Source organism: Cyprinus carpio, chromosome B5 (assembly GCF_018340385.1).
Source record: "Cyprinus carpio isolate SPL01 chromosome B5, ASM1834038v1, whole genome shotgun sequence".
Classification (NCBI taxonomy): Eukaryota; Metazoa; Chordata; class Actinopteri; order Cypriniformes; family Cyprinidae; genus Cyprinus; species Cyprinus carpio.
The window spans coordinates 7,513,892-7,540,837 of record NC_056601.1 but is presented as its reverse complement, the minus strand read 5'-3'; the positions used below and the strand labels follow the sequence as shown (position 1 = coordinate 7,540,837).

Below are 26,946 nucleotides of genomic sequence, written 5' to 3'. Positions count from 1 at the left end.
TTTAAAACCTCTTTAAATCTCCCTATAAAATTATATTTTAATATATTTTAGTTTATTATTTCATACATAAAAAAACATAAATCAGGTTTGTTTTGCATTTATCATTCCTACAGCAATCGCAGACAATAAAAATAAATAAATAGTTTATTCAAAATAACAGTTATTTTGTCAATAAGTTTAATTGTATGCTTTATTTATAGTATTTTTTTAGAACATTGCATACAATTTCTTGTATGTCTTAAAATCAAGCTCTGTATATTGTGGTGAGAAATTTGATTCATCCCAGTGATTGCCATGACCTTCATTTTCTCATACTATAGTCAGTCCTTGAAGTCAGGAAATGCCCTTCCAAAAGTGAACAACTTGAATCAGTACATAATGGGAACGATTCGTTCAAAGATTTGTTCAAACCCCTTGACTCGCTCTTAGAATCATATACACTGCGTCCCAATGTGCATACTATCCACCCTATCTGCCCTATAATAGTATTGGAAATTACTAAAATCACATAGAATTTAGGATGGATGGTATGCACTTAGGGACGCACGCATGTTTACAATGAACGCACCGCCCCGCCTCTAATTGGAGGTGAATTCAGATCCTGCAACCCCGCCTTCAGCACGCTCATGTGTCTCCAAAAGAAACGTGTGTTATACAGTCTATGGTTTTGACTCAGAAGCCGAGCGAGCACAGGGTTTGTGCCTCACTCGGGACTAAAGAAGCATTACACCAAGAGTTAACGGAAAACTAAGCCTTCTTTAATCCAGTGCGGTCTGTCAGCTCTATGTGTAACTCCAGCCACCCTTCCTGCGTTCAGTCTGCTTGAGTAAAAGAGGGAGGAGCCGCTAAAATCAACTTCAGTTCATATATTATCATAAGAAACCAACGCCCTGCTGCTACTACAGAGCTGCTCCTCAGAGACGAAGTTAACCGATCCAGCAGTATTCGCCAACTCTCAGCGGCGCGATGGGGGATTTGATCTCAACTCATCTGGACGAAGCCAGACGGGAGGTTATAACAGGTAACGCTCTGATGGACTTGTCTGCTAACCGCAATGCTTTACTAGTTGCAAGACGTGATAGATTATCAGTCTTGGTATGTAAAATATGGTGTTGCGAAAGGGTTGCAATGCAATTTTAGTGCTGGCGTTTTGGGTGAAAGGATTTACATTCCACCCCAAAAAGTAAACGAGGGATAAGAACTTTGTGCCGTTGTTCCCGCACTAAAGAGAAAGTTTGTTGCGACGTGGCACAGTATTTCCTGTTATTAGTTAGTTAGTTATTGTTTTTTTATACGTTTTAAATAACACAGTGCGTACATAAGCACTGTATGATTAGTATAAGAATAAAAAAAAATTTAAAGAGAGAGAGAGAGAATTAAACTCATAATGCTTCTCCATTAGGATGTACAGAATAAATGTGACTTGCACTATTTTTGATAAAGAAGGTCCCCGGTTCGAGCCGCGGCAAGGACGGGAGGCTTTTCTGTGTGGAGTTTGCATGTTCTCCCTGTGTCTGCGTGGGTTTACGCCGGGTGCTCCGGTTTCCTCCCACAGCCCAAAGACATGCAGGTTAGGTTAATTGAACTATCTAAACTGTCCCCGGACGTGTGTGTAAAGACAAGACTTGTGTATGGATTAACTGGTTCTATCCATGAATATAGCCATAGATGCTGGATTGGCGTTAAGAAATAAATAAACAAACAAAAACTATTGTTGATATCTTAAATAAATCATGAAAAAAAATAAAAAAATTCTCGTGGGTGACCAGGTGGCCTGCATCTCTTCAGAATTTTGTGGGGAGGTGTAGATACTAGCAGAAGTTTACCTACCAGTGCCAGAAGTTGACTTTTGTAGTTAGGAACAAATACAAAAGTTAAATCACAACATATAGTTCATTTATGTACAAACAAATCATTTAACTGACTTAAATGGTCAGTTTGAATAGTTATGCATATTATCTATGAAGTCCTATCAGCATAAAATACAATGTATTAATGCATTATGGTCAGAAGAGGTTGAGATGTAATCTGTTCCATGAGCTGTTGGGGATTTTGCTTGAACATTCAGTAATTGAAGGCTGATTTCAGTTGTTTTGTTACTGTTTTGAATCAAAAACCTTTCCATTTTTGCAACCTTATTTTATAATGCAGTAAATACAGATATTTGACAGCTACAGGTGTCTGTAGAGACACTAAAACCCAAATAATACAATCATATAATAGAATACAGGTCTACAATAAAACTATTAAATTTAATAAAAGTTCAATAATAATAATAATAGTAATCTGTGGTTATTATTATTTTTGGATGCTTATGCAATTTTGCATGAGTCCTGGTTATTTCTGACAATTTTAACTACTGGAGAAATTGTATTTTAAAAAATCTAACTAAACTCAAAGGATAACTTAAATAATATTTTATTTGTTGATTTAGTCTGAAAACTGTGGGAAAATAAAAAGAACAGTTTTTGCTGCTTATAATTTTGAAACATTGTAAGATAAAATTGATACTGAGATTGATTTGAGAAATGCAAAAAAGAACTGTTAACTTTCCATTTTTTCTCCTTTTGCACATTTTAAGAGAAAGCACATATCAGATAAGGAATCTCAGGAATGCATGCAGAGCCTAACAGCATTAAGGAGGCTGCCTGGATGATCTGTCATACTCAACATTTAGATAACCTTTGTTCAGCAGACCGTGCATGCTTACTGTCATAAGCTAATTCATAGGGAGTGTGACTGACTTAATTTTTAAGGTTCTATAAAAATGTGTGGAACTGTAGTAGAATTTGCCTATATGCAGATTCAGCTTGTCAGACAATATGAAACATCTAGAGTGGGCTATTGTTTGTTGTTGACTGTATGACATCACCTTTCTCTTGTCAGTAAAGAGGGAGTCCCCAATTCCAAGTAAGAACTTCCTGTAGTTTAGAATGAATGAAGTCATCTTCTCAAAATAGTGAGTAGGGAATAAAATGACCTCAGCACTTCCTGTCTCATATCTTTGAGTTAACAATGTTTGACAGACTGCAAATAGTAGCTGCAAATGTTTTTCAAATTCTATATTATAAATTGTATGGTATTTTTATGTTTGTTGAAGCATGATTTTTGTCAGATCTTCCATTTTGAAGAGATGGTGATGTTTGAGTCAGTTTGGGAAGTAAATGACACCCCCACACCACTGTTTTGAGTAGCTGGGGGGACGAGGGGGCTCTTGTAGGAAATGCTTTAATTGAGTTCATAGAAGGGTGTTTCTTTGGAAGTTGTAGAACACAGTGGAAATTTTCTAAAAACAATGTTTGTTATAGAACTTTATAGTGAGGTCATAGTGCACAATCCATTCAACTTCCTATAGTGTGTGTATAGCCTCTCTCATATTACTAACACTAACTCATCCTCTTCTCAAGTGAATAATTCTTAGTCATACACCGAACTGACTGGAATTTAAGCAAAAATGGAAGTGAGTGGGGAGTTAGTCTGAAAAATCATCTGGCTGGAATGGCAGTGTCACTGTGGGAAAACATACACAGATTTTGCTTCTTATGTTGTAAGGCGTATGCTTATTTTTCAGAATTAACATTTACCTAAGGGTTTGTGTGACTCCATCAGCAGCCAGTGTAGGTTTAAATGGGAATTTTCCATGATGAACATCTACAATGCTCAATGTTGGACTCAGCACCAATGAGGCTCTCAGGACAATTAAAACAAATGATGAGCACGGCATGTTTATAAATCTCATCCCGGTATGCTTCATTTACTTTATAGCAACAGATCATCAAAAAAAAAAAAAAAAAAAATAACACTGCAGTTTGGTTAAAATGTATACCAAGCATAACTTTTCATCATATGCTAAAGTATTTTGCTTGAATTTTTTACTTTTTAAAAAAAGGATATGTACGGCTTTGTCCTTAAAAATTTCCATTTATATGCACTGTTACTAATCCTTGACTTCCATAAACTCAAGGAATTCAAAAGCTCAGTTTTCAACCAGTACTATATAATCAGGGAATATCATTTATCTAAACTGTATGTGCGATCAAATTCAAAACCTATTTATTAGAAATGTTAATGGAATGTTTTATAAACTAGATGAGGAGCACATCATGTTAAAATGTTGAAATGCACCCAAGATGCTAATTTGGCCATGCCATGAAGAGAGGTGTGCATTAAAATTTCAATAATTCAGCAGTCTGCAATCAGCTATTCCAAATATACCAAAGCAAATGTAATGCTGAGTGAAAAATATCATACATTAATGATCAAAGTTTTGGGGTCAGTAAGATATGTTTAGAATAAAAGTAAAAATTTTATCCAGCAACGATGCATTAAATTATGCATTTACATGTTCTGTAATTATGGCTGCTGAAAATTCTCCTTTGCCATCATATAAATAAATCAACTTTTAAAAATATATCAATAGAAAAGTTATTTTAAATGATCAAATAAACTTATTTTTTCCCCCCTGACACAATAAAATACAAATTTATCAAATTTGTGGCAGGGCCAATGGAACTGTTGGTCAATTATAAATATGTACAAACCAGGCAGCTTAGGCACAGCCCAAGCTGCCATTACTACTTCAGAAGTGTTCAAAGAAGAACATTGTGATGTGTAACTATAATGCTGTCAGCATTATTGCTGTGCAATTATAGAAAATTACCCTTGGGAAGTGTGTCAACCAATCAAAATTCAGGTATTACTCGGGATGATCCATGATCATGCTCTTCTTGAAGGAATCAAAGAGGACCATGATCCAAGTGTTTTGGGATTTCCTGCTGTGAGCTCAACTAGACAAGCCTGAATGACTCCAGCAGACATGCTTACCATGTTTCTATGAATGTAACAAAGGAAAGATGCAGTCTTAGTCCTTAAAAAGACTTTTCTAATTGCATTGTTTAAAGGGGTCATATGACGTTGCTAAAAAGAATATTATGTTCTGTATTTGGTGTAATGTGATGTGTTTATGCAGTTTAAGGTTCAAAAAACACATTATTTTCCACATAATTTACATTATTGTTGCTCCTGTGTCACGTAAACATAAAACCATGTCTGCATTTGTGATTGGAGAAACGACAAATAACAAGCACTTCTCTACACTGCTAAAAACACAGACTTTAGTCTTTGCAACTTTACAGATCTTCTTTATGCACCAAGAGCTTGTAACACTCCAAAGAGAACGGAAAAATTGAAATCGCATCGTATGACACCTAAGTGTAATTGAGTTGCTCTGTGATTATTGTTTGTTTCATTGGCTGATGAAGTGCAAGCAGTATCTTCAGAGTGATGCTTCGGAGTCTTTCTTTGTAAATGGCTGTTATGCGGTAATGCTAACTTGATTTGTTCTTGAGCTTGTAATGAAATTAAAAAGGAACAAGGTGTGGCACCAAGTATCACATGAGACTCATTCAGTGAGTGACTCATAAACAAAAAAACACACACAGACACACAAACGCTCTCAGCCTTAGAGATTCACATGGAGATACACATGCCCTCTATCTTGTGGTTTCTCTCCGACCCGGGGCCTAGTTTTCATTCAACCTCTAAAAGAAATGTCTTCTGTTAAGAACCTTTTTTATTTTTAATGCATTCTGAAATGTATGGTAATGTGTGAATTCTTTACACGCATCGTATATGCTGCAAGTCTCCTATGGTCCTGAACAACTTGACATTTCCAGGCCTGGAGAGATTCTTTGGTCATGTTACCTTTCTCCTTCCCAGAACTTTCATAGCATATTCTTGTTGTCAGTACCAGGAGCTGAGCTCCCAGATTTCCCTCTTAAGAGCTTTCACTTTGTCCGCTCTGACATGGACACATTCCAAAGAAACTTCCTTTTTCTCTTTCCCCACCCCCCTGAAGGCCAGCTGCCCCCTGTGTGGTCGGCATGATGGTATTATAATTATTCTTACTAGTGGAACCGCTCTTTAAGTGTTTGTCTCCCAACCTCCACATTACCAAAGCAGAGCTTGGAAAGATTTCATTCCCACCTTCAGCTTCATGCACATTACTGAGATGTTTGTTTTAGTGTTGAAATCAGTTACTGAGAAAAGCAAGCTTTGTTCGTTGGATTTGTGATGAGATGGGGATTGTGAAATTTTGTGTCAGGAATGATTTGGCATGGCAGAAGATCATTGGGGATCTGCCTAAGGATGTTTGTAAAAGATTGATGCCTGTTCAGTGTGCAAACAATTGTGCAGCAACAACTGCCCAGCCCTTACAGTCAGCTCTGTTCCCACCATCACTGTCTGTATGTGTATAACTACATTACCCATAATTCTGAAATGGGCAGTGTCTTTAAAGGTGCAGTAGATGATTCAGAAACATTTTTTGTTTTGCTGGTTGAAAACATTTTTGGTTATGCTGCTTTTGTTGAAAGTCTCTTCACATCCCAATAGCAATCAATAAGTTAAGTGGTCTAAATTAATTTATATGTATTTATATATTCTGTGGAAGGCGTATGACCAAGAAATGTTCGTCCAATCAAAACCCTCGTTCCGAGCATTTTGATTTGCTTTCCTACCTGCCTGTCAACATATGTGTTTGCATACCTCTGCACACCCAGTTTGCGCAGACAGGATCTGTCATCAGCGCATCGACGTACGCTTTGCAGACAGAGCTATAATTACAGCTTCCTTCCTGGTATTGTAATACTTTTACTAACCGTACTATTATTATTTTTTTTTTCACCGGTGAATGACATATGATGTATTGTAATAATGTTGTCCCTGGTCTGTTCGTGTTCATGCATTCAGGGGGCATGGATTTGGACAGCGATTTGCAAGGAGGGTGGAAAGTTTGCTTTCAGTGCTATCAGGCTAAAGTTATCTCCTACTGCACCTTTAATATTCAGACAAGTTGCTATTATAGAGTTTTTGTTTCAAAACAAAGTTTGTAGTTTTGTGATTCATCAGGTGCTAAAGCAATGCAAATAAACAACACATGCACATAATTGTTTATAGACTATTATGGTATTTATTCATTCATTTTAAATTGGCTTTATTTTTTGTAATTTTGCTATGTGCTTTCGTCATTTTAGTACTTTCTCATTTAATTTCAGTTCGCTTATTTAAGATTTATTTTTGGCCTTTATTTTTGCCTTTATTAGGATAGGACAGTATATTAGGGCAAAATGGAGGGAGAGAGGGGGATGGGATTGGGAAAGGTCCATGAGCCAGGACTCGAACTGGGGACGGCCGAAGCACAATGGTGCTATATGCCGGCGCGCTGCCCACGAGGCTATTGGTGCCGACATGTTTAAAGTGTACGTTTTTTTTATCAAATATTTGTATTTTATTTATTTCAACTTTCTTTAAATTAACACAAGCATTAGTTTTAGTTAACAGTAACAAAACTGCAGTAGGTTCAATTCATATTTCATAGCTTTCTTGGCAAGTAAGATCATCACGTATTTCCCATCGCCTCTAATATGGTACTTTTTAAAACAATGCAGATGGTCAGGTTGACCTTATTCTGAGCCTCCTTGTCTCCTTTTTCACATTCCCCTCTGTTAAGTACTGGCTGCACAACTGCCTAATGGCTTTAGCAGTTCATTTAATTACATATTCTGGCTTTATGGGGCAAATATGATAGATTGAGAGTTGGTGAGGAGAAATCATAAGCAGAGCTCCACAGACTTTTAATTTCTGCAGTTTAGACCATCACCGTACACATTTTAGGGTGTTCCTGTGTGCTTTTGACTTGGCAGATTGAAGTATGTAAATGCTATACGTCAGGCCTGTTTTTAATTTGCTTTGATGTTTGAACTTGAGTTTAACTGTATGGGTCTGATTTGTTTGAGTCTCACCCTGTATGAAACTTAAGTTTTATCAGTCATAGCAATCATGTATAACCTTGAAATATCCCCTACTGTTATTCCAGTTGTATGTTAATTTTAGGAACTGGAGCTATTTTTGTGCAGGTGATTTCACTGACCTTTCTTTAGTCTAACCACAATGGACATTCAAAGACAATTAGATAACTAAGTTTTATGTTTATTGTCTTTCTTTGACCATTACTTAGTGATTTATATTCCATTCCTCTCTCTAATTTAATGGCATCTTCACATTGTAAGCAAACGGACAGGAATGTTGTTTTTGTTTAGTTTTTTTTTTGTTCCCTTTCTTTCCAAGAGACTGAATGCCTCCAAAGTTTTACAACAAGCCCTACATAGACATTTGGAAAACTTCCCGCCAGAAAACAGTCAATAATGGAGCTGTCTTTGTTCTTGTGCCAACTGCAGCGTTGATCTGCTTTTACATACATGTGAAGGGCAAAGCAGTGAAACTCAAACATTGTAATCTCCTATTCTGATCAGATATATGGAGCTTGGTGTGAATTGTTGTTAATGTTTAAAGACCATTGATTCATTGGACTGTAACTATCTGTTGTAGGCCTGGAGTGACCTACAGTATATGTAAAATCTTAATTAATATATTATATTATATTATATTATATTATATTATATTATATTATATTATATTATATTATATTATATTATATTATATTATATTATATTATATTATATTATATTATGTGTGTGTGTGTAATATAATTTTTTTGAGTTCTATGTATATTCATTGATTGTGTGTGTGTGTGTGTGTCTTTCTTAGCACGGACAGGGGAGCTGATGGGAGAGTTTGGTCGGCTATATGAGCAGCAGTATGCTGTCGCTCTCTTTAACAAGATGCGCTTTGACCTTGAGGGTGGAGGAGGACCTCAGAATCAGCTCCTGCACAGGAAGGTAAAACCCTTTTCCACTCCTCTTTTTTTTTTTTTTAGCCCTGTTTGTTTGTTTTTTTGTTTTGTTTTTTTTTAAGGTGCAAGTGAAACAAATTAGCATTACTGTATGTGATGCAGTGCCGTCTAAGGGCCCGAAGATCACAGGCATCCAGTATGGTTATCTGGCCTTGACCCTTACGCACAGAGATTGTTCCAGATTCTCTGAATCTTTGGATGATATTATGCACTGTAGATGATGATAACTTCAAACTCTTTGCAATTTTTCTCTGAGAAACTCCTTTCTGATATTGCTCCACTATTTTTCACCGCAGCATTGGGGGAATTGGTGATCTTTTGCCCATCTTGACTTCTGAGAGACACTGCCACTCTGAGAGGCTCTTTTTATACCCAATCATGTTGCCAATTGACCTAATAAGTTGCAAATTGGTCCTCCAACTGTTCCTTACAGTGGGGCTCGAAAGTTTGGGCACCCCTTGCAGAATCTGTGAAAATGTGAATCATTTTCAAAAAATAAGAGAGATCATACTAAATGCATGATATTTTTTTTTAGTACTGTCCTGAGTAAGATATTGTACATAAAAGATGTTTACATTTAGTCCACAAGACAAAAAAAATGCTGAAATTATTAAAATAACCCCATTCAAAAGTTTGGGAACCCTTGGTTCTTAATACTGTGTGTGGTTACCTGGATGATCCACGACTGTCTTTCTGTTTTGTGATGGTTGTGCATGAGTCCCTTGTTTGTTCTGAACAGTTCAACTGAGAACTGAGAAAACTTTTGAACGCGATGAAGATGGCCAAATTTTTCTTATTTTGTTGAAATATAATTTTTTTCCATTTAGTTCTGCCCTTTGTAAGCAACAGATCAGATAGCAACAAATACTTGCATGTTTCTTCAATGAAATTCTGCGTTATACAGTAAATTCAGTTTTTATAACTGGATTCCGCTATTCCGTCCATGTTTTCTGCATTGTGGAAATCATAGGGCCCTACTAATGTAGCAAATGAGTATGATAAGCTCATTGCGAGAGTAAAAGATGGGGACATTGTTTATTTACTAAGCATTGAGTCTATCCAACTAGGTGACAACGTAGCATTAAATCACCATTCAACAAACTCAAGCCACCTCCGCACTGCCATCTATTGGACTGCAGAAAGATACTAACTTTTCAATCTGCTTAATTTTTCAGTTACTGACTGTACTGACAAACTATGCTGACACCGTGTGTGCCGCAACAGGACGCGACAAAGTGACCGTTGAAAATCATTTGAACTTTGTGTCAGCACGTCATAAATAGAACGAGGCATCAGTTTACTGCATCCAGTATATAACATCACTGATAATAATGGCTTCTATTCTACGACTGGCACGGCATGACAAAATACAATAGACCGATGTGATAAGCATGAGTTCTGGGCTGTTAGCGAGGCCGGTATAAACACCAACATTGACTGAATGGCCACGATCAGCTCCGGTGGCCGTAACACAGGCTTTAATGCACCACAGCCGCTTGCCTCTTACGTACTGAATCTACTGTTAAAAACAAGCCATCCATTCATCAAATCATCATGCAAAACTAAAAATTAGAATCATTGTAATGTGACGATCAAATATAGGTGTGACAGAACAACAGTGACCTGATTTGAAAAAACCAAACAGAATCAAGTTTGAGCTCATCCCCGCACACTACACTGACCTGGGTCACCAGTAGCAAACAATGGAGTGCGCTCTGCTGGACAAACTAAGTTATAACACCATTCAGAAGCATTTAATCTGCTTTATATGTTCTGTAAAAAAAAAAATGTTCACATCTACGTAGGGCTGTGTATCACCAGCAAAGTCACGATACGTATCACGATATAGATGCCATGATACGATACATATCACGATACAGGACTGCACTGAATTTTACCTCAGTACAATTTAGTAAAACAGCTGTCTATGAAACACTGCATACTTTAGGGCCAGTGCTAACTATAAGCAGTTGACCTCTGCAATATGAAGGGCCTCCATAACTGTACCACAGTACAATATAGGTAATGGCAAATGTTTACATTGGGCACTCCCCACCAGGTACAACATTCTGATTGTTTGCATTTTGTTTTTAAGCCCATAAATAATAATTTACTCATTCTAATAAATTAATATTGTAATGTACTCATATTAATATATATATATATATATATATATATATAAATCACCTTAACATTGATGGTAGGTTATCATTGCACAAATGAAGGCACTCTCTACTTTTTAAAAATAAAATAAAAAGAAGAGTTCTTAACTAATGCGCTGTCTTCTGTAGCTTATGCACACACGCGCTCAGTCACTCACACAGATCACGCTTTGCGTGCAATCAGACATTCAGGAACAAACTTTTTAGCACTGCCCCGCTTATTTTTATAAACTATAAATAGCTATAATCGCTCAAGAGCTACATTATCTTTCTCAACAGGGAGCTGGTAACATCATTGTTTCTAAAGGAATTAAAGCCACAGCTTCACTGTTAATAGAGAAATGCGACAAAACTGAGGTCATTCTTATGTGCACAGCCTCTCTCCTCTCTCGTGAAAAAAAAACACTTGATGAATTACAATGTTCTGAGAATAGAATATTGAAGAAGAGATCGCTAAACTGCAAGCTAACAGGTGTTTTCAGAAAGCAAGCGCGTTTATAGTGGAAAGAGAGCGCGTACACAGGGGTGCCAGGTTGACAAAGATAAGTAACACGCTTAACAGATATTTCCGTATTGCGCAATGTTTCGAGGATAACATCTCTTTATATAAGGCAACCCCGGTTTTGTTCCTTTGCGGCTAGATTAAACCTTGTTGTAGCCTATATATTAAGCTCTATTCGTTATTTTTTAGAAACCTTTTCTACTCTATTTTAAATGGTGTTCTTGAATTCAAATTAAGCACTGTCCACTGCTGTCCACGTGCCACAATATCGATACAGGGCCAGCTGTATCGATACTCATATTGTCAAATCGCTGTGACGATACATCGTCGTATCGATATTTTGAACACAGCCCTACATCTACGGCATATTTGCCGATACCGATATAAACAAATTGCTTTGTTTGAAAACGCATAGATTTGTTTATTTGAAATATGTAGTATTATCACAATGTGACCCTTTAAAGTTGAGTTTGTATACTTTGCATTCGTCCATGTGGGGGTCTGTGTGTGTGTGTATGTCTGTGGACAGACACACTGGGTGGGCAAAGTAAACCCAAATTAAGTACTCCCAGTCTTAACATCTCTCAACATAATATATAATTAGGTGCTGGGTCCTTACTGAAAATAGAGGGACAACTGTCTCTTTCTCACCGTCTCTCTGCTTAAACCATACCTTATTTGAACCACATTTCAATTCATGTGTTTCTTAGGTGCCTTTGAAGAATAAGTCCATCTTCTCAGGTGCTTTGTTCCAGTATCTAGAAGAGAACAAAAAATGGAGGAATCGTTTTCTCTTTATTCCTGACTCCTACAACATCAACTATTATGAAAACAAACAGGTAATGAGTGTAATAAATCAAAATGCTAAAAATTTGAATTGGCTGATCATTGTCCATCCTAAAAGCACCATTAACCGTCTGATGATTCTAGAAGTTTAAATGAATAAATGTATTTTTTTTTTTTTTTTAAATATATTTTTTATTTATTTAGTCATTTATTCATTTGAAATAAAACAGCTTTCTTTATCCATTTCTTTTAATTTAGGCTCATGACAGAGGTCTGCATCCTAAAGGCACCATTAACTGTGCTGGCTACAGGGTCCTGACCTCCATGGAAGAATATCTCGAGCTCCTTAACACCAGCCTACCAGGTCAGTCTGAAGGAGTGAGAGGACAATGAAAAAGAAAGATGGGAAAACCTCATTTCTTAAGGAATTTTCCCAAAGGAATGCTAAACTCTATAAAACTAAGCAAAAGTTACTGGCTTACCGGTTTTACTAGTGTTGTCGTGACAGAGAAGTTGAAAGATTAGATAACTTTAGAGTCAAGGTCCGTTAGCGACTCTATCACACAAGACTCTTGTGAACATGTATAAGTCATGTGGTTATGACATTTAAAACCAAATATTTATTACCTGTGTACTCCCACTCTAAGTGCCTTGCCATAATTTTAAAAAATCATTTTTTTGTGCTGAACTTGCAGCCTTTCTTTTAAATAAATATAGAGTAGAGTTGAGTGGAGCTTGTCTAGATAAGAAATGATGAAATGGAATGTAAAGTAATGGGCTGTGATCTTTGTATGTTGTGCAGCTGTAGTAATGATTACTAGGGATATCTTCTCATAAGGCTGCTTTAAATAGAATATCGAATTCTGTTACATGTGTTTTGTAGGTGTGAAAGCTAAAGTTGGCAGTTCTTCATTCCTGAAATGCGCGACGCAGTTTCCCCTCATTCTCTGGCATCCTTATGCTCGTCACTACTATTTCTACGTGGTGACAGAGAAGGAGCAGCAAAAGTGGAGCGCTGTCTTTCAAGACTGCGTCAGACACACCAACAATGGTGAGTATTAACCCTGTTCTTTAAAACAGCCTTGCTAGTGTTCACATTCCCCTGTCTCTTTAACACCCAGACACATATTTAAGGCATGACTCGTTACTTCAGGTAATGGGCTTTCATTTCAGTGATTGTTATTCTGTTGTTTGTGAGGATAAGCCGCTTTCAGACTTGCTAGATTAACTGATGAGCTATTTCATAAATCAGCTCTTTTAGACATCACTTTATCAAAAAGGAAACTCGAGCAGAACGTTTGGCATGGTTGATGGTATTCATTTGGCCTGTTTGATAATAGAAAGAATTTTGCCGCTCAAGGCTGTAAAAAGAGTCAGATGAGATCATAGGGTAAACTGGAGATTCATTCTCTGTGTGTGAGCTCTATGACTGTTTATTCTGTAGAGCTTCTGTAACTTTATATAATTAGCAGAAATTATAGTGTTTCACTATAAATGCCACTTTCTGTGTTTTGTATATGGCCATTAAATAAAATGTGATTTGAGCAGACCTTTATTCGTTGTATTTCTTGACGATATGCTTGGATTTAAGTTTACAAATCTTAGTTAAGTATTTGCTCATGTAAAAATAGTTACACCATGCCTAAGGCTATCAGAAAGTTCATTGTTACTGTGAGAGTTTTGCTCTTTCACAGTGATGTCAGTTAGATTATTTGATATGCTGTTTTTCAGGCCACTCAAACAGGAGTATACTTGTCTATTGAAGTGTGTTAACTTATTGTCACCTGCTACTATACAGTGTTGAAAAATGTTAAATTTGCTGTTAAAAAATTGCAGCTGTGCCTGTGTTTTTGCCATTGTGGGATGGCATTGGTGCCTGTACAGTATATTTTACAATTTTTAGCCATACATTTAAGTAATATAATATTAATATACCAAGCTACTTGAACTACTAAAATCAACTTTTTTTTTTTTTACCTTAAAATGTTCTGATAACCACCATAATAATACAAGTGGTACAAGAGTTGTTGTAAATGGCCTGTCCATAAAACATGACCAGCTACTGGCCAACATTAGGGTACCACAAGACACTAAAATAATGCAATAAATATACAATGTAACTTAAAACACCATGATGTACATTACTAATAACCAAAAAAATAAGCAAAATTATTTATACAAAATATGTCACACAGGAACTTTGTGAATGTCATTTCACTGTTTTCACTGCAAGTTATATGGTAATTCATACTTTTTACTTCCACAACAGTAAAAGTACATATAATGGGATTGTTAAATTGGAGTTTTTTTTACTGAATACGGTGATTTTCACAGTGTCACTGTAATTCTTAGTTTGTACTTCCACAAACAATAAAATAAACAGTAGTTTACAGTAAAAGTAAATACAATGTAAATGTTAAACCATTTAAAGTGTTTTTTTTTTTTTTTTTTTTTTTTTTTTTACTGAATATGGTAAAGTAATTTTAACTCTTTTCACTGTAAATACATAGTTTTTACTTCCACAAACAATCAAATAAACAGTAGTTTACAATAAAAGTACATACAGTGTGATTGTTAAACCATTTGGAGTTTTTCACAGAATATGGTAATGTTCACTATTTTCACAGTAAATTTAAAAGGTAATTCATAGTTTTTACTGCCACAAACAATAAAAAAGTAGTTTACAGTAAAAGTATATATTATGCGATTGTTGAACCATTTGGAGTTTTTCACTGAATATGATATTTAAAGTGGATTTTTTTTTTTTTTTTTTTTTTTTTTTTTTTTTTTTTTTTACTGGAGCATTTTTCTTTCAAAATTATCAACTTTTTTTTGCGGTTTTGGGTGGTTTTCAAAGGAAGCGTTGTTGAGAGGATCCCACTATGGTCTTCCTATGGTATAGCCTACTCAGTGGGTATGGAAGAGAGAAGACTGATGGTCTTGACACTAATTGATGTGATAGAAATTCAGTCTAATTATACTTAAGGTATTGGGTGTGAGGTGGTTCTCTAGACCTGGTCTCATAGACGTCTTATGATGGTTTCCACGGCTGCTAGAGCTGTTTTCTCTCCGCTGTAGTCCAGATTCCAGAGTGGTCACAGCTGGGGCTGTCAACCCATAATTCAGTTTGGATGGGAGGCTGCCAAGAGGGAATGCACACTTGCGGCGAGGGCAGTAATGTCCCCTGGTGTATTAAGGCGGCCATCTGAAAGCGTGTGTGTGTTAGAGTTAGCCAAATCCCTGCTGCGTGTATGTTTTGAATGCAAGCACATCTGCAGAGCCTTTTTCCCAAATAAGGGATGGTTCAGTTCTGGTTAAGCTCTTTGCTATTCATTAGTCTGTTTAAGATGTTCCCTGACATATTTAAAATATGTTGGACTGTCGTTTTCTATTCTCGCTGTTTAATAAGAAGGTTAGCTGTTAGTGGAGACTGTGCGCTTCTAGAGAGGTGACTGTGACCATTTTGGCATTACAGAGAATCCATTTTTTTTCTCTCTCTCTGTTCATCACAGACACTAATAGAAGTGGATAGGTGAAGCATGCAGTAAACCATAGTGCTTCATTTCTGGAATTTATCTAAACACCGTGCTTAATTCAGTGTCTCTATTGAAAAAAAAACACTTTTTTTAATGTTATGTAACTTTGGTCTGATTCATTGGTTGAAAAGATGTTGTTTCCGTGAGTATGTACCTGGTCACCATGGCAGTTTAAGGCAAGCCCTGCAGAAGGAGTGTAGGTTTAAATAATTCGTAATGGGCTGTTATTCATAATTTGACCACTAATGTGATTGCCCTTCCCTTTTACCGGTCAAAATCACACGTTCATTATGTAAGTACTGTAATTATGTTAAGTACTGTACTGGTACTGAGTCATAATTTTGTGAGCTTGTGAATGGCAGTGTTTCCTGCAACACTTTGAGCATTGCTGCCATTAAATCTACTTCGCCACACCAAAAATAATCTTATTTAATCTAAGTGTATGCGAGTTTGCAGTTAAAATTTAATGTGAAAAGCTGATGACAAGAAGTCATGTCTTTTTATTGAGGTGTCTGATTCACAACTCACAACTAAAATTAAATTTGAGCCAGTCCTTTTTAGTAAATCATAAACATAAAATTCAGTCAGTGTGGTCTGATTCATGGACAGATGACTCTGAGCCAGTTCTTTGAATGGTTCAAAACTCATTAGTTACTGGTTCAATCTGAAAAATCCACTGAATAAATTTTAATTTTTAACCTGACCATCAGTATAATATTTATATGTAGTTAAGTAGACGTATACTGATTTCTCTTTCTTTATTTGATGTTATATGATTTATTTTTTTTTTCTTGGGCACTGTGAATTTATTGGTCACAACATCTGCTGAGAATTAAAGCATCTAAACTGAAAACATGAGCCAGGCACATGTCTTGGATATGTGGCTGAGCATTGTGTCAGAATTGTGTTGGTTCAAATTGCACTTCTCCATAAAGAGCTAAATGTGATGTGTAACTTAATATATTATATAGTCTATAACAGCTCATCTGTGTCCTAAAATGTGCCAGGACATTAGGAACATGCAGTGATCCAATAGAATGGTGTTATTCTGTGACTGGATGCCCAAAGGAGTAAACCCAAGCGTGCATGAACAGAGTAAGATCAGGGCTGGATCCTGACAAGTCACAGCATGTTTTTGGAAGTGCATCATTTACATGTACAGTGTTTAAAACCACTTAATAAAAAGGCTGTTGGAGAAACCCATGCATTTCTACTGTACTATACTAGATGTTGCAGTAAGTATCCTGGCTTGTTGAGTTATGCAGGCTCGTGCTGTCACAAGCAATCTGTTTGTACTGGTGGCCCAGTAAAGTCTGGAATGCAACGGCAGTTTAACCATGCTGTTCGTTGTTTTGTTCGTCTGATTTTCCCTGTGTGATTTTTGCCAGGCAAGAGAGGCTTTAAAAGGAATAGGCTAGTTCACCCAAAAATGAAAGTTTGCTGAAATGTACTCATCATTGGGCCATCCATGATGTAGATGAGTTTGTTTCTTTTTGGGAATAGATCTAGAGAAATGTAGCATTACATGTCTTCATTGGGTTCTCTGGACTTCTGCAGTGAATGGGTGCCATCAGAATGAGAGCTGATTAAAAACACAACTAATCCACATGATTAGGTCCATAAGTAAATGTCTTATGGAGTGAAAACTTTTTGTAAACAGCAAATACATCATTAAGATATTTTTAACTTCAAACCTTTGCTTCAGACAAAAATGCTTTCTCTAGTGAAAAAGTTGTCTCATCTGAATTCATTACAGGTCAAGCACTTTTTTAACAAGCATTTGATTTGCATGTGACAGGATTTGAATGTGACAGCACAGCAGGGGAGGGACTGTTTTACTGGAGGAAGTGTTATTATGGATTATAGATTTTGGCCAGAAGTGACCGTTTAAAGTCAAAATGCCTTGATGGATTTGTTTCTTACAAACGTGCAACTTTTCTAGATGTTAATTGATGGACTACTTGTGGATAGTTGTGATGTTTTTATTAGCTGTTTGGACTCTCATTTTGACGGTACCCATTTACTACAGAGAAAATATAGATGAGCTAGTGATGAAATGCTAAATTTCTTTAAATAAATTTAGTTTTGGATTGCCTGAGGTTGGATACATTTTCAGCAAGTTTTTTTTTTCTTTTATTCTTTTAATGTCTACACAAAGTCCTAAAAGATTTATAATGTATATGGTCCATTTCAGCCTTGGGAGAAGGTTTTATTAGGCAACTGAACAGGTTTACAAGCATGTTAATGAATTAAGTCCAGGTGGTTTAAAACCTCTCAAGTGTCCAGACACAAAGTTACTCTTTGAAAGCCTATTGAATGGCCTTAGATTGACAATCTGACAAAAGCTGCACAAACTGTCAGAATAATTTGAATTCCAGTACAGTGAGTATTTATGCACAGTTACATTACAACTGAAAGGGATGAAAATGTGAAAGCTTGAACTTAGCCTAGTGTTATCCAACCTACGTCTCATGTTGTGCAAGGTATTTATCAGCTCATTGGTGTCATAGGGTTATAAGGGCATAGTGTGTAAAGAGGATTTTTTTTTTCTTCACCAAGGATCCTCATTTTTCTCTCTGGTGTTTTTGGACTGACTTGAGATCAGTTGTTTTTACGGTGACCGTGCCAGAATAAGTGACCCGTTATGCTTGTTCTCTAGTTTTTGCATAACACTTCTCAGGTTATCCCCAGATGTTCATAAATATGTACATAAATATTATTTTTCTTTTCTTTTACTTCTGTGCCAGAATAAGTGATAATATACGTTCTCTTGTTTTTGTTAACACCTCTCCAGTTCTTTTGTGTTCATGAATATACTTACAGTACCTATGTGCATTTATTTTATTATTTTACTTTATCTGACTATGCCTGAATGACCGACCCATAACTCTTGTTTCCACATAACACTCTCTGGTTCTCTCTGCACGTGTTCATAAACATGCTTGCCCATGTGTGCATGCGCTCACAAAAGCGTCAAGCTGTGCTGATGTGGAGTGCTGGACTTCCTGCCTGTTCTCCTCCAGCCCCCCACACCCAGCCTGCTCAAACTTCCTCTCTTTGTAAGGGTTCAGGCACTCGTTCAAACATACTGTATGTACAGGAGGCTTTTACAATAAGTGTGTCATCATAACTGACATATATAGATATGAAGCTGATTGTCAGAGCACCGAACTCGAGATGGCTTGTCTTCAAATTGTGTTCGATTCACATATCAGATACATAATTTCTCTGACTCGTCAGTATACTGTGGTAACTATGGCATTGTTTAGGGAAATAACATGGTAGTTGATGAGGCAGTGCTTCCTGTTTACCATGGTGACCAAAGCAGATTGAAGTCTGTCTGTGGTTTGATGGAAAAATCTGATTGCGAGATGTGCCTGTGGGTGTGTATATATAAAGATGTCCCCTCTTTCATTTTTTGTCACTTGGTATTTTCGCTTCTCTAAATCAAGAGGAACTTGCCATGATATGATGTCATTAGAAATGAATAACTAATGGTGTTTGATTCTTGATTATTCTTGATTGGTTAAAAATAAAAAGGTTTGTTACGTGCTTGCATAAGTTGAATATGATGATGATGATGATGATGATGATAAAGTCCTGTTCTCTTGCTCAGGACTGTCTGAGGAATGTAAAGTTCAGACCCCCGCGTTCACAGATGCAGTGCGACTCTATCGACAGGCACATGGTCACTATGGAACCTGGGACATGATGTGTGGGACGCCTCCACAGGTAAAACACACATACTTGTATGCATCCTGGGAAGCTCTTATTAGATTCTTTTTGTTAGATTCTCAAGCACTTTTGAGGTTTTCAAAATAAAAGTAATGTTTTTAGAAGAAATGTATTTATTGCAATAAAATATATATTATCATAAATTAGTAAAATATAAATAAATATTTAAAACACACTTTTATTTATTTATTCATTCATTTATACATTCATTCATCTATTAATTTATTTATGGCTTTTTTTTTTCTTCAGATTTTTACCAAGAGTTTTAGGGCACATGTTAAGCAATGCTCAAAAAAAAAAAAAAAAATTCAGTTTATAGAAATCTCCTGTGATACCTGTTTGCATCTCTAGTGACCCTACATACAACAAACTTTTTATTATTTTTTTTTTTTTGTATAAAGGGACTGCGTAGGAAGGTGAAAGGAAATCACACAGTAATTGTTTGGGTTATAATAGAATACAGATGAAGTTTAGAGTTAAATTGATTCAAAGGAAGTGACCTGTTTCAAATCATGATGTCCCTTTAGAAAAGTTATTGTGTGGTGTCAGAGAAAGAGAGGATGGTATTCCTGGTAAGGTTTATAGGTAACCATCCATCCAGTCATTGCAAATGAAATATGTACATTATGCTGGATTACCATTCATACAACTATAATATAGTGGAATCAGTGTAATCTGACCTTGATTTACGGGGAAATCTTTTGTCACTGTGAATTGGAACTCTGTAACAATTTAATCTTTTATACTATGGTTATACTGTGGCTAATTAACCAGCTTTATCAGATAATCTAACAAAAAAAGTGAAAGTTAAAACTAATAAAGAAGTATCTTGGAAGTATAAAGTAATAAAATGTAGCATGTCAGTGTTTAACCTGTGATCATCCTGCCAGTATCACAGTAGTATTATTTTCCTTCTTAGCTGAGTTCTTTAATGCCATTGTTTTCTCTCTGGAACGAGTGAAACAAATACAGAGAGAGACATCATGTGAAAGTCGTAGGAGTGTGTCCTCCTGTAGCTTGTGACTCTAAAACCATGTTCACAATATTTCTAGTTGAATAATAGAGGTTAAGCCTACACAGGTTTATTTTTCTTCATTGTTAAAGTCCTGTAGGCTTTGGAAGGATGTCATGTTAACTAGTTTAATGATATATGTTTAGTGTCCAAACCAGTCTGGCAATAGTAAAATTGTAATGTGCTCAAGGCAAGCCAGGTTTCCTGTTATATCTTAAATGCATACCCTCCGGGCCTGTATGATCAAATAAACACATGCAGTGTTTTAGAACTTTGATTTTTCAGAAGTGATGTAGATTTTAATAAAGGCACATGTTAAAGTGGTGTTTTATCGTTACACACATTCAGTTTTATGATTGTCTTTGCAGATCCTTGCCAATCTTGTCATGGAGACCCTCCTCCCTGAGATGAGAGACCTCATTACCCCCAAACTGAAGGGCAAGATGCATGAGAGACAGAGGAATTGGATGCTGGTATGTCACAAATTCTTGATTTACTAGCATTGAATCTGCCTTTTTTTTTTTTTTTACACAACAGAGTATAATATGTGGGCCATAGCTTTACTATACAGCTGTGGCTGTAGCCCAAAAGCATTTCTAAAACAGCCTGGATGTATTACAGTGACTTCTCTTTCATTTTTGGCCAGATATCAGATGCAGTGTACGGGCTGGTTCAGAGCCAGACTCAAGCGCAGTATGAAGCAGTAGTGCAGAGCTGTGAAGCAGGCCGCCCCCCACTGGAAACCACCATCCGCACAGACATGGACCAGATCATCACTTCCAAAGAACATGTGACCAGCAAAATAAGAGGTAACTTTAACTGGCAATTTGTTCCTTCATTTAAAAGTGACATAGGTGTCAAGTAGCTTATCTGGAATTAAAACTGCCAAACATTTATCTGAGGAAACCTGACACTGGATCATATCAAGTTTCTGGTGATCCACTTTCAAGGAAGATTATTTACAAGGAATTTTGAAAGAAGGCAGGTGACAGATGTCACATTTTGACAGATTACCTTAAAGGGATAGTTCACCCAAAAAGGAAAATTTGATGTTCATCTATTTACCCCCAGGGCATACATGATGTAGGTGACTTTGTTTTTTCAGTAGAACACAAACTGCTGCAGTCTATCAGTCTTATAATGTAAGTGGATGGGAATCACAGCTAAAACATACAATAAAACTAAAAAAAACATAAAAAGGTTTGTGTTAAAAATCTTAATTTGTGTTCTACTGAAGAAACAAAGGCACCTACATCTGGGTGAACTATCCCTTTAAGTGATATTGATGAATGAGAAAATAACATGATTTCAGAGGTGTTCACATGGACACATCTTTACCTGCTTATCCTTCCCGTCAATATTAATTGTTTCTCCTAATTTTAATATTTAGGTTATCATTTAGCACTAACATATTATGCCAAAGATTTAACCCTTTAAGAGCACAATGTCTTAAAGTTGCTGTGCACGTAATATAACATTTATTCTATATTTATCATGTTTTATGCTGTACTTAAATCACAATATAATGTTGTGATCCTTAATCACTTTAACCCATTTACTTTTTTTAATCTGTCAGTTTGTATTTTTGTTGGTTTCTTTTTAACAAGGTAGTTTTAAATGTGTAGTAATTATAATACTCTATCATCCATAAGATGAAAATAAATATGGGCTTATTGCCAGAATTTTAATATCAGTGCATCCCTAGCATTTTGTCATTATACAACTGAATGCATTTTTCTGTTTGTCTGTAGCACTTGTGCTGCCCAAGGCAGAGAAGCTTCTGAAGGTGAGTATCCAGCCATACATCAGCTCAATCCTGGACGCGCTGATGGAGCCCACCAGCAGAGGCTTCTTTGAGGTGAAAGACTTGTTCTTCAGAGAACTGGTAGACATGAGCAAGAACCTCCTCAATGACGGCAACAAGGAAAAACTTGGAGAGGTAACAGTCCCCCTCATGACATCTTGTTACTCTTTCATTGCTAATAGGCTGCTTGAGTCATGACTTTGGTAGACTTAATACCTTTTTGTTTTTGCTGTCCAGCACATGGATAAGATCTCCATGCTAGCCTTCCATCCTGTAAAGATGCAGAGCTGCTATGAGAAGGTGGAGACTCTGAGTTTAGAGGGACTTCAGCAGCGCTTTGACGTTTCCAGCCCCTCCGTGTTTGTCCAAAGAGCCCAAATCCTAATGCGAGAGGTCAGTCATCTTTAAACCGAGAACAACAGCAAACTCTGAAGAATTTTTATTTTAAACAAAAACCACTAGTACTCTAAAACAGTACAAAGTGCAAATATGTACCACACATCTGAGCTATTTTTATTAAGTTTATGTGATCAGTATGGTTCATTAACCTGCAGCTGGTTTGAAGAAGTATACAAATGTCTCTGTTAACAGGGTATTGTACTTTTGTGGGCAAAACAAGTGGTTTGTGTGTGTGCCACTTAGGGTTTGGTTTGTGGTTTTGGTGTGTATGAAACTGTATGTTAAACCTCATTTTGGTCACTAAATTACATAGCTACAGTTTTAAGACTAGTATATGACTGCTGATTGTGAGCCTGAGAAAGAAAGGTGTGTCTTTTATATAAAGTGCTAATCATGCTTTAGCACTTTATATAAAAGACATTTTTACAACAGAGACAGATTTTCAAAGTACAGGGAGTGGAGAAACATGACCGAACTTGCACCGTGAATGATCAAAATAATGTTTCTTCCACTAGTTCCCACACTTTTTGTGTGGTGAAATATGCCCCCATGTGGCAAGAATTATTAAAAGATGTGGAAATTTCTTTTCCATGAATCCTGTCATACTTGGCTAAAGATTAAAAAAAAAAAACGTACTTTTGGAAACTAGCGTTGACTCCTCCAGACTGCAAATTGTAGTGTATTCTTGCTTTAAGGATATATCCATCTGTTTCATGCAGCAAATGGATGATGCAGTGTACACATTTGAGCAGCTCCTGCACAAGAGTTTGGAGGGCCAGGAACAAGAGGATCTCTCTAAAACCATCCAGGGCTGCCAGGATCGTGTCATCAAGGTGAAACAGAACGCCCATCAGTCCTATCATATCTTTTTGAACCAGTAGGTTCTTGTTTAATGTTTATAAAATGTGACCCGTTTTTCAAACTTTGATGTCCAGAAATTTGACTACGACAGCAGCACAGTTCGTAAGAAGTTCTTCAGGGAGGCTCTTCTGCAGATTTTCATCCCTTACATGCTGAAACAACTCTCCCCATCATGCTCTGCTGTAAGTCTTGGCTCTGGTATAGCAATAATGCATTATCCAATCTAAAACTACTCTGAAAATATTTAAAGTTATTATGTTGTTTTTGCAGGAACTCCCTAGTTTCCAAGAGCTCATTTTTGAGGATTTCTCTCGTTTCATTCTGGTGGAAAACATATTTGAGGAGGTGGTGCTGCACACAGTCATGAAAGATATAATGTTGGGTAAGACTTCTTTACAAAAAAAGAAGATTAAAACATTTAAAGTTGTGATTTATTGGAAGTAGGGATCAAATGTTTTCTTGTGTATTGTGATGTACATCCAAGTAAAACAGATTATCGGAAAAGAAGTGTACTTGGTTCCATCCATAGTCTGAGACCGTCTGAATAGGAGCTTGTGGTTGATTTTCCTAAAAAATTAAAAGTAAACTCAAGTTGCTTCAGTCCAGAAAACACTAACCTGGATAAAATTTGTTATAATATAAAAGTTATTCTTCACATTCTTAAAAGGCCTTTTACTTTAAGTATGAGTTATCTAAAATACACAAGGCATGTGGTAGATTGTGTACAACAGCAAAATCTTGATCATGTTGATCATTTAGAGGCCTTATAAATTTGTAATAATTGAACATTACAAGCTCAAAAAAATAAATAAATAAAACTTGCGTGGGGGAATCGTTCACCGTAAAATCTCACAAGCTTTTACAAAATACCTTCATACTAACACTGTCCCCTTATCAACTTTGCTTCTATGTTCCAGCTGTGAAGGAAGCAGCCGTCCAGAGGAGACACAACCTATACCGAGACAGCATCGTTTTGACCGACAGCGACCCTAACCTTCTCCTGCTGGGGGAGAATCCTCCCATCGACTGGGCTGAGGAATATGGAGGAGGCCAAGAGGAGGTGGACGGAGAGAACACAGGAGATCCAGAGGTTCAAAAACGGCGCAGGGTGAAGCAGGTGGTCTCCATGATCCAGATAGAAGGCAATGCCTCTGTGCTGCCCAATGAATCATCCCTGGAAGTGCCTGCTGTAGACGATATTCCAGAAGAGGGGACGGAGGTACGTTCAGACACCTCATTATCCCAAAAGTCAGAGAAGCAAGTGTCCAATGGAACCAAAGAGGATGTGAAGAAAAATGCGGTTGATGACAAACCACCAACAAACAGAAGTGTACTAAAAGAGGAAGAAAGCACAACAGAAAGGTCACTACAGGGCACAGAGATCAAGTCAGCCATAGACTGTGCCATACAGGAAATCGAGAAAGCAGTACAGGAAGAGGAACATGAAGCCAGGACACAGAAAACTGCAGAGTCGTCATCCTTAAAAGAGGAAACTGCAGCTGAGGATGTAAAACCCACCTCAAGTTGTGAAGAAGGGGCACGAATAAACCCAGCAGACACAAACAAAGATACAACTTCAAGCACAGAGAAGCCTTCGGATTCGCCGGTACTGGAAGTGGAAGCAGTGACATCATCAGAACAGCAGGAAAATCACATTACGGCAAGCACTCAAGAATCCCACACGGAGAATCCCATCGCTCCATCACAGCATGACAACAGCGGATTCCAGTCGCCTACTAATGAAGCAGCAGAGGAGGAGCAACAGGGAGGAAAGGAAGAATGCAATGACTCTGAAACAGGAGATGACACTGGGAAGGGAGAAATTGCACATATGGATCACCAGTGAAATATCTCATGAACTCTCTTCATTTATTGTGTGTTAATGCCTGTAAACAGTTAGTAAATGCATCACCCACTACTCTAAAATGACTTGACTGAGTGACGGGAGCTTTTTTTGTGGCGTTTTTGCCAGTAAAACACTTTTGTCTCACTACTCTGACAGTATAGACATTATTGTTTATATCTTTTTGCATGCACACTGTCACATTGTTTTGCACTTAAAAGAAAAGTAACTCTTAGTTAGAGCTGGGCTCGAATATGAACACATCCTAGGTCAAAATGTCTTCACCTTTCTGTTCACGATATTCACCTTTATTAGAGATCTCCATTCCTAGTTTAGTGTCATTTCATTTGTGCATGGTGCAGAAGAAGGATGTCTTTGTTTTATGCATCATTAATATGATTAATCAATGCATCTTTTTGACATAAGGAAGTCTGTTGAGTTCCCTGCACAGGAGACATTTAGCTAGTGAACGAATACTTCCTGGAATGCCAAACAAGCTGCATCGAGTGAAAGCTTGTTTAAGACTGGAGTGTTGCTTGCATTGCTGCAGCTGGTGGAGTAAAGCATTTACTGCCGTCATTTGTTGTGATTACGGAATTGACTGCATAGATTTTTCGTTAACCAGGTAAAACAAGTGTAACTGACTGCAAGCCATTTTCATATGGTGCTTTTCCCCTCCTTTTTCATTGTTCAATCTGTGGATTTTTTTTAATTGCATTTGGTAATTGCATTATGATTCCAGACAGTATCTTCTGGGTTGCACATGCACGGTATAGATTAGTTCATGCAGAGGATACCGCTCTATCGGTTGTGGGTCCACCTGGTTTTAAGTGCAGGTGGCTTTTATAAAAGGGGAATCCAGAAGATGAGAGCAATTCAATTGGTATTCGTATTAATACAGCGCCACTGTTTCAAATTGAAATTACAAGCAAATTATTGATGTGTAAAATGTTATCAATAGGGTCTGACTCATGTATATGACCACAACAGCTTCCTGACTTTTTAAAAGTAGTTTTATCTATGAAATGACAACGACTTCAACTTTTAATTAACGTAATTGGATATTTTTATTTATTAGTTACAGCACTTGGTACTATACATTAACCTTTTTAATTGTATCCTGCCCAAATCCTTTTCTGTTTTTATTGTATTGTGTTTTTGAACAATAAATCAATATCACTGAGAGACTGCATATTTTTGTCTTGAAGCTGATGTTTTCTGAATAGTATTTGATACAACGAAAATGTGGCTTGGTGTATCTGTCACACCAGCAGGCGGCGGTACGAACGTTTGTCACGCTTGTTCTGTCACCACAGATTTTGATTTTGATTCACCCCAGGGAGACGAATCTTTTGAATTCGTTCACCATTCTTGATATTTATTTTATATATATATATATATATATATATATATATATATATATATATATATATATATATATATATATATATATATATATATATATATATATTCTGAAAGCTGAATAAATAAACTTTCCATTAATGTATGGTTTGTTAGGATAGGACAATATTTGGTTTAGAGTCTGAGGGTGCA

The 26,946-nt window shown here is 36.7% G+C and overlaps 1 protein-coding gene across 1 annotated transcript; it reads left to right on the top strand.

Moving 5' to 3' along the window:
* The first annotated feature begins 573 nt into the window (after window positions 1–573).
* Window positions 574–26,584, top strand: LOC109063160 (protein Niban 2-like). Its single transcript, XM_042724015.1, has 14 exons — window positions 574–1,021; window positions 8,608–8,738; window positions 12,127–12,255; window positions 12,461–12,566; window positions 13,086–13,253; window positions 19,355–19,470; window positions 20,854–20,958; window positions 21,132–21,294; window positions 22,237–22,424; window positions 22,527–22,682; window positions 23,408–23,521; window positions 23,624–23,731; window positions 23,820–23,931; window positions 24,467–26,584. The coding sequence occupies exons 1-14, from the start codon at window positions 967–969 to the stop codon at window positions 25,393–25,395; spliced, it is 2,580 nt and encodes an 859-aa protein (XP_042579949.1). The 5' UTR covers window positions 574–966; the 3' UTR covers window positions 25,396–26,584.
* The last annotated feature ends 362 nt before the right edge of the window (window positions 26,585–26,946 follow it).